Here is a 14,735-nt window from a genome sequence, read left to right as displayed (position 1 = left end):
CAGTCCCAAATAATAAACGAATAAAATTATTACAAAAAATTCTAATTTAATTTAAAGGAAAGGTGGCGAAGGAAAGAAAAGGGTAGCCGCAGCCTCTGCCTCGGGATGCACAAATGATGCATGCTCGAGTCCGTCCTGCCCGGAAAACCCGTACTATACTCCTGTCGCCTCTGTTTGTACTGCCTTGTCTTTCTGAAAATTGCCAAAGTACTGGAGCAAGCTCCTTGCATCCTGCAGAGCACCACCGGCCGGACAGAATTACCACCGGCACTTCACAGTTCCCATCGGCACTTTATTGGATTCATCGGCACTCCAGATAGTGCCGGTCGGCACTAAATTCTGCCGGTCGGCAGAAACTTCCTGCAGAAGACAATTTGACAGCAAACAGAGAACAGACAGTGCATGGTATGGAGTTCTTGGACACATGTAAGCATGGTCCTACTTCTTATCATATTTTGAACTCAAAGAAGCATGACCTTCGACCTTTGAGCCATCAATGGTGCATGATGACTCGAAGGATCAAATTTGCCACTTAATGTAAGGATGTATGCAACAAACAACATGAAAACCGAGGCCTTATCAAGTTGGAGTCAAAGGTCCCGATGACCGGGAATCGAGGCACATTGCATCACTTGAAGTATGAATGGTCCTTGATTCCCACACTTGGTTTGACACCCCAAACCAAGTAAATGCAATGCATGTAATGCTTACAAGCCTCAAATGTATCATGCCACCAAGATGTAAAGCACAACAAGCATTATGCAACCAACATGACAAATGTATAATACCAAACATACAAGATGCAAACATGATACAAACATGGACCAAATTGACCATGGGATTGATGTGCTACAAAGCTTAATGGAACAACTATGCAACAAACATGGAGCAAGCATGCAAGAGGGCTTAAAATGGCAAAGGGGCAGGCCCTCACCCCTCTCAAAACAGTGGCCAAAAGTCCTCAAAATGATGGACAATCAACTCATGTTAACAAGCAAACTTATGGTCCCAAAGTTAAGGCACAAAAAGGAAACATTTCACCCTCATTAACATGACCACTCATGGCATGATTAAAGCAAAGCAAAAACAGAATTTGTGCATGCAAAATAGGACCCCAAAAACTCCTAATATGGCAGCTAAAATATCCCCCATGAAACAAATGCGCTAAGGCTCACTCCTAGGCATAAGAGGACACACCCTCAAGGTATGAAAGGGGCCATGCATGCACACATACAAGCATGATTCTTGGACTAAAATGTGGTCCTTAGATGATGTTAAATCATGCGGATAATCACAAACATACATGTTAGAGGTCAACATGCTCAAAGCTTTTAAGCTAAAATACAAAGCAACCCTGACAAACATGTCAAGCATGACTAAATGGATAACCAATAAACCTTAAGCATGGAAAAACATCACTAAGAACTTCATGGAACTAAACCAACTTACACAAGGATCATGGCCTAATCATGAGATGTATTTCTAAGCAAGATGGAGCAATACAAAGCAAGTATTACAAGCATACAAGGAGGCCCAAATTCGACCAAAAACAGAGGTTATATATGACCTAAGATGCCTAAAAAAATGCTGAAATGAAGCCAAGAAACATCAAGCACACATGCTATCCTTTTGAGCCCAAAAAGCAAGGAAACAAACCATGAAGGGAGAGGGGTGTCCCTCCCCTATGCAAGACTTCAAACCATCCTTTTTTGACGCTAAAATACACTGATTTTCAGTGGTCAAAAGACCAAAACACTGAAATGAACAAAACCTTATGAAAGGAGCAACAAAATGGATCAAACAAGACCTATGAGGGTGAGTTTGCACTCAAACCACAAAATGGCCTTAATGAAAGTGCTAGAGCAGGAAAATTTAAGCCTTTTTCATGTTATACACAAGAGCTAAAACAGTAAACAAAATAGGTAGAAAACCAATGCAAGTTTGGGGAATAAAAAGGAAGATGCTCACCCTTGAAGAACCCTTGAAGAACAAATGGTCTAGCCTCTTTCTTTGGATCAAAACCAGTCCAAAACTCAAGAAACAACTCCTCCAAGTCCCTCAATCTCGGAGTAAGGTGTAATGTTGTGTGTAATGGTGCAAAAGTAAGGTAAAATACACCTTTTGAGCTAAAAAACACACACAAAGGAGGAGAGAGGGGGAGGTATAGAGATAATATGTATCTATATTGCTAAGGGCTGGTTTTTGCTTCTGTTTTTCTAACCTAGAACCAAGAGGAAAGCCCCTCTCTTATAGGACTCCCTCTTGCAAAGCTTATACAACAAGCTTGGCTAGAGGGAAATCCCTCCATACACGTGTATGGAGGGGAGAAGAGTTGGTGCCAGCTATCACAGCTGGTACAAAATATCTCCATAAAGTGGATGAACAGTGGTCGGCTGTCCAAAAATGCTATTTCGGCAAAAAACAGTGCCGACCGGCAACATATTATGCCCACCGGCAATAAAGTGTGCCGACCGGCAAACAAAAGTGCCGATGGAAGAAAAAGACCATCCGGTGGCCTCCAGCCACTGCCGGTGGTGTGTGGGGATGCCTCATAAGGCATTCCCTGCCCTTTCAAGGCAAAACACAAGTGTTCGGTGCAAAACCAGACACTAAACGGTCGAGTTCGGGGATCCTGAGGCAAGGCGCGCGAGCCGAGACCTCCGGGAACTCCAAACGAACACAAACAAGGATAATCACCGAGTGTTCAAACGGTGACGTCCAAGTCTTGAGGACGGTCAAAAATGGGGTGTCTACAAAAGGGACAGCTAAGTTATGTGTGGCTCACCAGAAATTACCAAGGGATTAAAATTTCGTACACATTCCTATGGTGAGAGTGATATCTGCAACATGCGTTGTATGCAGGGGTTTAAAGATAAGCTTAACTTTTAATGAATACTTATATCTTGATTTAGGTATAAAATCAAGACGAGTATAAGTGATACTCACAATAAGAATCACCTATATGTGTGTTGAACTAGGGCCGGTTCTATGAGAATAAAAAGGCTAAATTCTCTAGAAGCACTCATGAACAATCAGGAGTGTTCAAAGCCAAAATGAATACAACCGTGAGAACCACAATGTGCCAGAAGATATTTTGTATGAAATCTATTGTCTTGGCTTATACAAACGGCTAAATAATTCAAGGCATCGCGTCCATTGGTTAGCTAGTAAGTCCGATATGTTATCACTAGGGAAGGTTCAAGGCTGAAAACTACCTATCCTAATGCAAGATATTTTCGATTTATACTCTTTCGACAAATTCTGCATATTGTTACATTTCCGTTGTCATCAAATTCCATTCATGTAGGGGATTGTTAGAAATGGTTTTTGAAAAAAAATCTGGAAAACAAATTTTTTTTCTAAACTTTGGTCTAATTTTTAGGTGAGACCCATGCGCCGAATTTCGCTGGTCAAAGTGATAATACGTTCTATGCCGCGCTATGATTCATGTGGTATATTTGGTTGCTCAAAACTATTATCCGGTGAATGGAAAATTGAAGCCAAAGTGAGCTCCATGGAAATGGAGTTTTGGTGGAAATTTCTTAAAGGTATAGTTTAAGGCTTATCCTACATTGGTTTGGTGGGAAGAATTTTATGGGTTTATAAAGCTTGGGATTGTAACTTGGGGAGGGCTCCAGGGGGCACCCCAAGTTTATAGAAAGGAGAACTTATGGGCAAATTAGGCTAGACCCATTGGACCCAAAAATAACCACATGCATGCGCTGCCATCCGTCCGGGCCTGGGGTTGTGTTGGGCTTGTCTGGCCCAATACTTATCTTTTGGGACAAAAAACATTTGAATTTATTTTTTATTTTTTGGAAAATAAATTCTGGCCGCTTGAATTTAAATTTCAGTTGGAAAATTCAAATTCAATTTTTGCACCTCTTCACGATTTCTTTACAAAACAGTTCCAAATTTCTGTACAATTTTTATCTGTTCAAATGCAAACCCAAAACAGTTTAATATCTGTTTAAAATTCAAACCAAACAGGTACTATACCTGTTGAATTCAAAGTGAAAAGCCACCATTACACCTATATATAGACAAGTCCTTCATTTGGATTACTCACTCCAATTTTTGTCCTTAAATTTGCTACTGCTCTCTGCATTTTGCTGTATCTAATTTTCTGTGAGAAAGAGTGTAAATACAAAGTGTGTTTATTGTGCGAATAAATTGTAGTGCTGCATTTATTCGTTGTTAATTATTTTATCCTGTGAGATAGACGATCACAAATCTGAAAGCACCATGGAGAGGACAAATCTATCTTAAGAATACAGTATTAAACACTGGACTTGATCAAAATTTGTTCAAGAAATTAATCAATACACAAATAGAATTTATTTCATTAAATACACTGAAAATTATCCAACAATTCTTTGGGAAAGAGGGGCATAAAGATGGGCTGACCTTCAGGAAGACTATGAAGGCCCTGTTGTAGAACAGTTATGGAAGGTCCGAACGTCAACGACACGTTTTGAAGGGAATTACAAGCCTTTTACAACGTTAGAACAGTACAGTAAAAAATCGGGGAATCTCGAATGATTTCAATGGAAGGAAAAAAATATATATATGAGACTCAATGGTTGAACCATGAAATGAGCAAGAACTTTCAAAATTCTGAAGGATAGGTAAGTCCCAATGTTGAAACTGTGCAAGAATTCGGTGCACCCATTGTGAACAAAAAGAAGTGTAATGAAATTTGTTTAAGGATTTTTTAAATTGGTATAATTTGAAAATTTTGATTTATTTATCTATCTATATTATTATATATGTGAGTACATGATTTGGTGTCTAATTGTGTGGTGGTTTCTCCTTCTGTGATGTGGCAAATTTTTTTATCTTAAAATTAAAAAAAAATATTATTTAAGTAATGTTAGAAACCATTAAAAAAAATATCATAAAAAATGATTATAAAAGGTTCTCCATCATTAGATTATACAAACAATAAAATACTACACACTAATTAAAAGATAAAAAAAATTCATAAAACATTTTATAATATTTTTTTCATAATTCCTAATATTATTATTATTTTTTTTTTATATTTAAAATACGCCATGCTTTTTTATTTGTTGTGACTAGGATTTTTTCCACGACTGAATCATTTGAGCAATGTTACGTATCATGAAAAAACTTTCATGAAAATGATCATGAAAAATTTATGACTCTTGGATTACACTTAAACTAAAACATCACACACTAATCAAGGTAATCCAATGGTCATAAATTTTTCATGATCAATTTCATAAAATTTTTTTCATGATCCCTATCTTTTCTCGAATCATTTGGACTCACTTCTCTAGAGTATATTCAGTTTAGCAGCAATCATTTGTAGATCATAGGTATCAATTAGGCCTAAGAAACGTCAGCAAAAGGTAAACCCAACTTATCCCATTTTACCACACGCCCCAAAGTTCACCTCTTTTAGGTTACTTATGTGGGGTACATCATGTTTATTTCTTTATTAATTTTACGCACAAAAAAAAGAAAAAAAAGAAAAAAAGAAGAACAGTATCTTCATACACTTGTTGAAAATTGTTGGGCAAACATGTTGTCCAGAACTTAATTTAATGAGGCGACTATGGGGCTCCTCACTTGATACACCCCATCATCCCACACCAAGGAACCTGAAAGCACATATTTGCTAATGGTGCCGTTGACTGTCACAACGAATGATTGCTTCTGCCCTAGAGATTTGAATGTAAGGACACTCGGATCAACTCTGACCTCAAGGCCCGGTGGAGGAACCACTGTTGCCTGGTAAACGGACACAGGTGAGCCAAAATTGGTCACAGTCCTATGGAACACACGGGTGATGGGTGCAGTACTGCTTTGAGTAGACAGTGCAAAAGAAGGCATATTTAGGTCCCACACGGTTCCATTGTTGGCTTTAGTGCAAGTAGTACTGTTATCTCCAGTAACAAGACTCAATGACTTGTTGCTATATCCTTGTCCACATAAAAACGTCACGTAATCAGCCTCTCTGATATCGTAGACTAATCCAGGATTTGCAGCTTTTACAGGATCTATATGGCCTGCCCCATATGCGAATTCAGCATCACTATTGGTTTCTACACTCATGGGAGAAGCTGGGAAAAAAAAATAATAATAATAATAAGTGAGTTGCAAGTAATGAGACCACTCCATTTCTTTTTCTCTTTTTATCATTTGTGTATCTCACTGATCAGTCGGTGGCCTTGAACAACTCTCTTCTTTCAAGTTGTTTATTAAGGTAACTTAAGATCTCAAGTATTTATATATTTAAAAAGAAAGACTACAAAGTACAAAAAGAAAAATGTAGTTCAAAATTTTGACCAAAGAACTGAAAGTTTAATAGATGGATAAATTACAAATACACTTTCTGAGATTTGTTTAAAATATAAATTGTTTTCTGTTATTTAAAAAATTACGAATACCCCCTTGTTAGAATTTTTTATTTAACAAAATTAACTAAAAAAAAATTCATAATTGTTCTCCTATACAATAATAAAATTACCTAAATTATTAATTAAAATATGTTTTTAATATCATTAAAAACTGTTAATTAACTTGATAATTTATTAATAAAATGGGTAATTTGTTATGAAATTAGAAACCTCAGGAAGTGGAATGTAATTTTCAAAACTATAGGGGGCGATTCGTATTTTAATTAAATCTCGGGAGTGTATTTGTAATTTAACCTTTATGGATTAAATTTCAATTTAGTTTGCGGTGAGCTACACCCATATGGTTTACACACTTTATTTTGTTAACCACTTTTCAAGCTACTATTTCAGTAATATTATTATATAATTTACCAGTGGTCATTAGAGCAGATTTAATAGCTGCAGGAGACCATTCTGGATTAAATGACTTCACGTAAGCAGCTGCTCCAGCAGCATGTGGGCAGGACATGGATGTTCCAGAGATGATATTATATGGAACCACTCTTGTATCTCCTTCAATTCCCGTCGCTGTCGTAGCTTCTGACCATGCAGCAAGAATATCCACTCCAGGTGCAGTTAAATCGGGCTACAGGTCCAAATAAAATGTTGCAAAAATAATTCAAGATGAAGAAAATGTTACGTTAATGATCATAAAACCACATCAAAAAAAAAAAATTGGTCTCACTAGTTACCTTGAGGATGTCCGTTGTAATTGGGTTTGGTCCCCTTGATGAAAACGAAACAACAAACGGTGCCAATTTGTCTTTCCTCTCAATACTCTTCGCTATGTTTGCCGTTGGATTACTGCACAATTAGTTTTATCAATAGTCATTTTTTACGCACAATGACAATGATATATGTATGTACATATAGATATAGATACCTAGTTGAATTTATATAGAGAGAAACTTGGGAGCCCTTTTGAGGGGTCATGTAGGATGCAGATAAGGGGAATAAGAAGGCAACATCTTTAAATCTATCGCCTTGCATTACTGTACCAATTGCACCTGCTTGTAATGTTGATGTCCCGTCATGTAACTGATCACATAGAACGATTGTACCATTTACCAATGTTGTATTCAATGAGCCTGGGTAGCAGTATCTGCATTTCATTTCAAATAAATAAATAATATATCTCAATTATAAATTTTTCATAATTTTCTTTTTTTCATAGTAATTGAATTTTTGATAAATTACACTTAAATTTCTCATGAATTTTACTTCAGTCTGTCATCTTTTTATTACAACAATTAAAAAATGAGTGAATAAAGTAAAATTTGAAAGAAAGTAGAAGATTGAAAAATATAATTTCCCCTTAAATTTTAGATTACCTGGATTCAGATCCATCATAACCTGCTGTAGTATTCGGCGCATCCCCACCGTAAATTAAAGGGTACATGCTGTTAAGATCGAAGGTGTTTATGGAGATACCCTACATGTGGAAATAGGGTTTAGGAACATTAAATTAAGCACGTCTAAAGAACAGAGGCCAACCTAACTCTAAACAGCTTTATCGAAAAATATCAAAACTTGTTTGATGAATTATTTCTAAAATTTATTAGAAAAAAAGAGTCTCACTTTTTAGAAAACATCAAAAAAGTTCATTAGAGGGTTGGCCTAGTGGTTCAGGGGCTTCTATAACAGACATGATGCTTGAGTTTGAGTCTTATTTCGTGAATGCAGTTTCCATTCTTCTATTTCCCTTCCTTCTCTTGGCAAAAAACACCAAAAAGTTTTTTTCTTCATAAATCCTCTAAGGAGAATCCACGTAATTGAGTAAGGATAAAGTAAATTTTTTTTTTCTTTCTTTGACAATATTGACAGAGTAACATGTTACTGTAAATTAGAGTAATATGTTATGTTACTGTCAAATAGAGTAATTGTTAAATAAAGTAACATATTACTGTAAGACAGAGTAACATGTTATTGTTATTGTTTACATTAATTTCAACAGTAATAATTTTTTTTTTTTAAGAATTTCATAGTCAATATAGATCTTATTTGATAGATCTTGATGAGAAAATTTTAAAAATATTAATTTTATTAAAAACCGACATCAACATTAAAAGTTATATTATTTTAAAATTTAATATTTTAATAATAGTGATATTTGTTGGACTTTTCGAAAAACTTTTTGTGTTTTTTTCTTAATGTATTAAAATTTTATTAGGAGGGTGTTTAGACCAAATTCCCCCAAAACTAAAAGGGATATAAGAACAATATGTGTTTGCAAAAATTTTGATTTTTTGTGTCTCAAAACACAAAAATGTAAACGAGAACTGAAATTAAAGATCGAAAACAGAACAACTGCCAAGTTTAGTTGTGCTTTTGTATTTAATGTTTTTTTTTATTTTTTAGTAAATCTAGAGAACTTAGTTAGCCAACTATTTCCGAAAAAAAATTCAGAGCACAAACCCATTTTTAAGAAACACTAAAAAGTTGTTTCCGCACAAAGATTTTTTTTTTTTTTTTTGTTCGGTTTCCTCACAAAGATGAAAACAATGGGCACGTGCTTGCTCACCTCGTAAATCTTATTGTTACCCAGCATTACTTTGGTGACAAATTTTCTGTCTATGGTGCTAGCAGCAACTGAGAGAGACCAAGGTGAAAAATTTTTAATTGATGCAGAACTCGGACCCGAATTACCAGCAGAGTTGGAGGTGAGGATTCCATTCTTCATAGAATGGAAAGCTCCAATGGCAATCACATCATTGAAGTAGTTCAAAGGAATGAACCCCCCAACTGAAAGAGATATTAAGTCAACTCCATCTGCTATCGCATCGTCAAATGCAGCAAGGATATCAGCAGTATTACAGCCATCAGACCAACAAATCTTGTACACGGCAATGCGGGCAGAGGGAACCGCCCCTCGAGCTGTTCCTGGGGCAAGCCCAAATAAGCTGACATTGCTTACTAAGCGCCCAGCTGCTGTTGAAGAAGTGTGAGAGCCATGACCTTCTGAATCTCTTGGTGATTGAAAGTCTCCTGGAGGAAAATTTCCACCAATTCTGTAGTACTTAGCTCCTATAATTTTACTGCAAAAGTATTTGAATTTTTGTTAAAATAATTAAGGTTCAGACATATGTACATTGTAATGACTGTGGGGTGCTAGATTAGTAGTAAAAGTTACTTGTTGCAAGTGAAATTGGATGAGGATTGGCAAGTGCCGTTCCATTTGCTTGGAGGAGGACCAAATCCATCATCGCTGAAGCTATCCGATTCAGGCCAGATTCCAGTGTCAAGCATTCCGACTATGATGTTACTTTCAGCTCCTACTCTCTTGACTTCTTGAGGGAAGCCCATGAAGTCCCATGACCTTGTTGTCAAAAGCTGCTTCTTTTCATTTGGGATCACAGACACCACACCTTCCATGCCTATTAGATTAAAGGTAAAAATTAAGCCAATGGTCCTAGTAATTTATCTCTTGTATTAATTTAGTCCTTCTAGTTTTAATTTGATTTATTTTGAACTTCAATTTCTAACACTTTGTCAATTTAATCAAATTTATAACATCTTAAATAAAACCAAGAGCAATATGGTTCATTCAAAATAGATTAAACCATTTACAATTAAATCCTAAGAAACCCGTACAGAAAACCCAATCTCAATTTCATAAGTCTATTTCTTAATATTTTGGGCCATTATGGCTAAGCTCTAATTTCTTTGTGTTAAAAGGACACATTTGTCTAAAAAAATAACTATTTATTGAAATCATCCTATGTATCTATCTTGAAATCACCCAATTTATCAATTCACTGAAATTCACCAAGTCTATTTTTCTATCTGTCAAAATTCACCAAATTACCTATATGTTGAAATGTGACACATGTCACTCATTCAACATCCTATCGGTTGAATATCACACATTCCTCTACCTCACCACCACCACCTGCCACTGCCGCACGCCAACGACTTTTCCAGCACATCCTTATCATCTAATAAGATTTTGCCTTAAATATAATATCTTATACTCTCTTTAAATTAGACTTTTTAAAAATTTTCTCTCAAATATCCTTCTCCCTCTAAGTTATCTTAACAAAGATAGATTAGATTGATAATATTTTAAATTTTAGGATTTAAATAATAAAGCAATTAAAAGGTTTGATTTTTTTTTTTTTTTTTTTTGACAACCATATCTTGGATTTTATTTTATTATTTTTTTTTTGGTAATTTGTTTAAATAAAATTTAGAATAGAAAAATGATTCATTCCCCTAATTTTGTCCTAGAGGGAGCTAAAGATGAAAGAGAGAGAGAGAGAGAGAGAGAGGAGTGCAGAACCGTTTCACATATTTTAGTCATGTTATTAAGGGTGGAATTGAGAGACTTTAATTAGGGGATGTAGCGGACTGCTTAGAATATTAAGTGGATGCAATAAGAAAGTAGGTGTACAGAGCTGAATGTGTTGTATAAGTAGAAGCTCATATTCCCACAATCATTTTGAAAAAAGTAAATAAACTATTTTGCTTCTCGATTTCAGTTTAATTTTTAAAAAGAAATTATCAAGTTGATTAAATCAACAACAATGCTACTCATCCAAAATTCTAAAGTGTTGTGTGTGGTGTGGGTGTGGATGATGAGAACATTCAGGAGTTTGTCTCTATTCTAAATTGCACAAGTAAGAAACTTCCCCTTAAATATCTAGGATTTCCTCTTGGTGCTAGTCCTCAAGGTAGAAAGATTTGGCAACCTGTGGTTGATAAGATCGGGTATAAGTTGGCATCTTGGAAGAGAAAATTTCTGTCATTTGCTAGTAGGTTGACATTGATAAAGTCAGTAGTGTCTAATTTACCTTGCTATTATCTATCTTTGTTTGTAATTCCTAAAGGTGTGTGGCCAAGGTGATTGATAGGTTTTAGGCATCTTTTCTTTTTTTTGTTGGGGGGGGGGGGGGGGGGGGGGGGGGAGCGCTCTGATCTAAAGAGAAAGGTGCATATGGTTAGGTGTTAGGAGGATTAAGGAGATGCATGAGGCTCTGTTATTGAAATGGTGGTGGAGGTATGGGATGGATGAAAATGCTCTGTGGAAACAAGTGTTGGTTAGCAAGTATGGTTCTCAAGGGGGAAGATGGCTGCCTAACTTGATCACTGCAGATAAAGGGAAGGTTTCCAGGATTTGGAGTGACATTTTGCTTGTAGTAAGATCTAACTATCCACTGTATGACTTTTAGGCAAGTAATATAAGGATAAAGATTGGTGACGGTTGTAGAATTCAGTTTTGAATGACAAGTGGGACATGAATATTCTAATTAAAGCGGAATTTCCTAGGTTGTTTAGCCTATCCATGGATAAGGACGGATCTCTTAAGGAGTTTGCTCAAAGAAGGCAGAGTTCTGGGGAGTGGGTGTTCAACTATAGAAGACCCCTTTTAGCTTGGGAAGAGGAGGAGGTTATTAGATTACAAGGGATGCTGTCAAATGCATCATATCATAGTTCAAATAGCCATGATACATTGATCTGGGTGGCTGCCTCTTCAGGTCTTTTTTCTTTGGCATCAGTCAAAAATTGGTGTGAAGCTAGGTGTGGGTATAGGTTGAAAGTAGCAAAGTGGTTGTGGCAAAATGTAGCTCCACCAAAGGTACAATTTTTTGGGTGGTTAGCTTGGAAAGACAAGGTTAAAACAACAGGGTTCTTGCACAACATTGGGGTCGTTAGAAGCAGTGAAGAATCTATGTGCCCTTTTTGCAAAGCTGAGGTTGAAACAGGTTCTCATGGGCTTATTCATTGCCCAAGAGTATGGAAGGTGTGGTCAGATTTGCTGGATTGGTGGGGAATCAGTTGGGTAACACCTGCAAATGTGGAGAGTCTGATGAATTGGTAGATGGGGTTTAAGTTTAAAAAATTGGAATTGCAGGTTTGGAAACTGTTACCCTTTGCAATGTTGTGGTCCATTTGGAAGGTAAGGAATGAATGTGTATTCAATGGCCTTAATCTGAATTTTGCCGATGTGAAGGAGCTTGTAAAGGTAAGAGGGGCAATGCGGGCCAAATCAAGTTTGAAGGGTGTCCATTTTTCAATCCATGATTTGGTCTCAAACATAAGGGAGGTTAGAGTATGCATTGGTGGAGGTTGAGATGGTCTTGAGCTTTGGAGTGAGGTCTGCTGTGTATATAAATAGGGTGCTCTGCAGGTTTTGTTCTGCTGTGGTTCTTTGTTTGATGCCTTGTTGCTGGTTGGGCTCTGAGCTATCCCTGCTTGTTGCTGCTGCTGCCACTTGCTGTTGATTGTTGGTAGTGCTGCTGTTGCTGCTGCTTTTTGGTGTTGTTAAGTGCTGTTTTGGGTGCTGATGTTGGTATTTTGGTGCTGATTTTGGTGTTGTTTGTTATGTTTATTGCTGGTTTTTTTTCTTGGCTTTGATTGGTTGCTCACCAACTCTAGATGACGTGCTAGCAAGGGATTGGGCGGCGTATTGGTGCCAACCTAGTTGGGATTGGTATGTCTCGCTGTGATGCTTTTTGCACTCATCTATTTTCCTTTCTTGATGTAATGATTTCTTTGTTCATCAATAAAAGTTTTATTTTGCTGATCAAAAAAAAAAAAAAAAAAAAGAGTATATGTCATAGTTTATGCAATTATTTGAAGATTATAATTCACTTACCAGCTAGTTTCTTCTTCTCTTCTTCTGTCAACTTTGCTACGAAGCCATTAAAGCTCCTTTGATAGCTGTGGAGTAAAGACTCTGATGCCCTACTGTTGAATTTATTCAAATATTACATAAGTTAGACAGCATGTATGTAATTTACGAAACTGAGCAATTTGGATGCGCTTCAATTGATATTTACTCTGGCTGTTCCTTTTTCTGTTTTTTAATGCTTGAAAGATTATTGAGAGAATATCTTCTGCAATTTTTTTTTACATACACAGAATCTGATCACATAATCAAACACAATTTTTTTACATGAGAATAGGACTCATACATACTTCCTATGATAGGGTTATATCTCATTCTATGATTGAATTTTATGCGTTTAGAATTTTTCTATCTTTTGTTTAATAATGCTAAAAGATTATAACCACATCATTTAAGATTGATTTTTTGTACAAAATTATGTTTGCATATCAATTTTTTTTTTTTTTTTTGGTTGCTCTTTTCATGTTTAAAATTGTGGTCACACTTTCTTTTTTGCATCTGTGTAACTGTAAAAGGAATTCAATTATTTGAAATCGAATCGTGTTCGATTTATTCGAAAAGTTTATATGCATTATATATAAAAATAAAAATAAGAATAAAAAATTACTTAAGTTCAACTCAATTAAAACTTGTTTGAGATTGATTTAAAAGATAAATCAATTGGTATGAACATATTTTATAATTTATCGCTATTCAATGGTCAATAAACAAAACAGAAAGTGTAAAATGACCTGCCCACAACTTCTTCTAGCATGCTAGTGTGCAAGGATGATGCTGAAAAATCACCCTTCAGAATGTCACCCATGTACACAATGTATATCTGCAACCACAAATTGATCATCACGAGTCAATTTTATCAGAATTAATGTGCTAAACAAAAAATCAAATTTTTCAGGTTTTTTTTTATTTATTATATATACTTAAGGGAGATTTGGGGATAGGAAAACGATATTCAAGGGTCGAAATAGAGTACTAACTTAGCCGATTCTCTCACAAGAATATGATATTTTTTTCACAACACCAGGCCTCGTTTGGGAATAGGTTTTTTTTAGTAACTTTTTGGTTTTTTGACTAAAATGTGATGTAAAAAAAACTAGTATGTTTGGGATAATTTTTTGACTTTTTATGAAAAGATGTGTAAAAAGTATAGAGAAAAAGGAATCTTTGACTTTTTGGTATGAGTTGTTGGCTTTTTGATTTTTTTTAATAACTTTTGACTTTTTAACTAAAAGGGGCACTTGCCAAACGAGGCCTAAGCTCAATATGCCTATCTATGATGCTTTAGAATATTAATAATGTTTGAGACTACTAAAAGTGGTGCTCTGAAAGCACCACTAGTGATGTGGCAATGGACGAGACCCACTGCTTGTGTCTTGTTTTTTTTTTTTTTTTTTAAATTTAAAGTGTTTGCCAACTCATTAGTGGTGCTTTAGAGCATCACTTTTAGTGGAATATATCATTATCGTATCTATTATCACCAAGCGGGTTTTGCATATAGTTAAAAAAGTCTTCTTCTTCTTTTTATTTTTTATTTTTTATATTTATCTTAGTAATTTGTTTTTTTAAATTATGTAAAAAAAATTACTTTTGAAGTCCTTGTGAGTATAAAAAGTAATATATATTTGAAAAAAATAAAAAATAAAAAAAATAAAAAGTTTAAAAAGCTAATTATTTTTTGCTAT

At 35.5% G+C, this 14,735-nt stretch overlaps 1 protein-coding gene across 1 annotated transcript; it reads right to left on the bottom strand.

Moving 5' to 3' along the window:
• Nucleotides 1-5,362: 5,362 nt before the first annotated feature.
• On the bottom strand, nt 5,363-13,873 carry LOC114321834 (cucumisin-like). Its single transcript, XM_082875824.1, has 9 exons — nt 13,785-13,873; nt 13,021-13,112; nt 9,556-9,799; nt 8,947-9,460; nt 7,757-7,857; nt 7,309-7,527; nt 7,118-7,229; nt 6,798-7,011; nt 5,363-6,089 (listed from the first exon to the last, which is right to left on the bottom strand). Exons 1-9 carry the CDS (start codon nt 13,856-13,858, stop codon nt 5,563-5,565), a joined length of 2,097 nt encoding a protein of 698 aa, XP_082731950.1. The 5' UTR covers nt 13,859-13,873; the 3' UTR covers nt 5,363-5,562.
• Between the last annotated feature and the right edge of the window lie 862 nt (nt 13,874-14,735).

Source organism: Camellia sinensis, chromosome 1 (genome assembly GCF_055761805.1).
Source record: "Camellia sinensis isolate YWXY chromosome 1, ASM5576180v1, whole genome shotgun sequence".
Taxonomy (NCBI): domain Eukaryota; kingdom Viridiplantae; phylum Streptophyta; class Magnoliopsida; order Ericales; family Theaceae; genus Camellia; species Camellia sinensis.
This window is presented reverse-complemented; position numbering and strand designations above follow the sequence as displayed.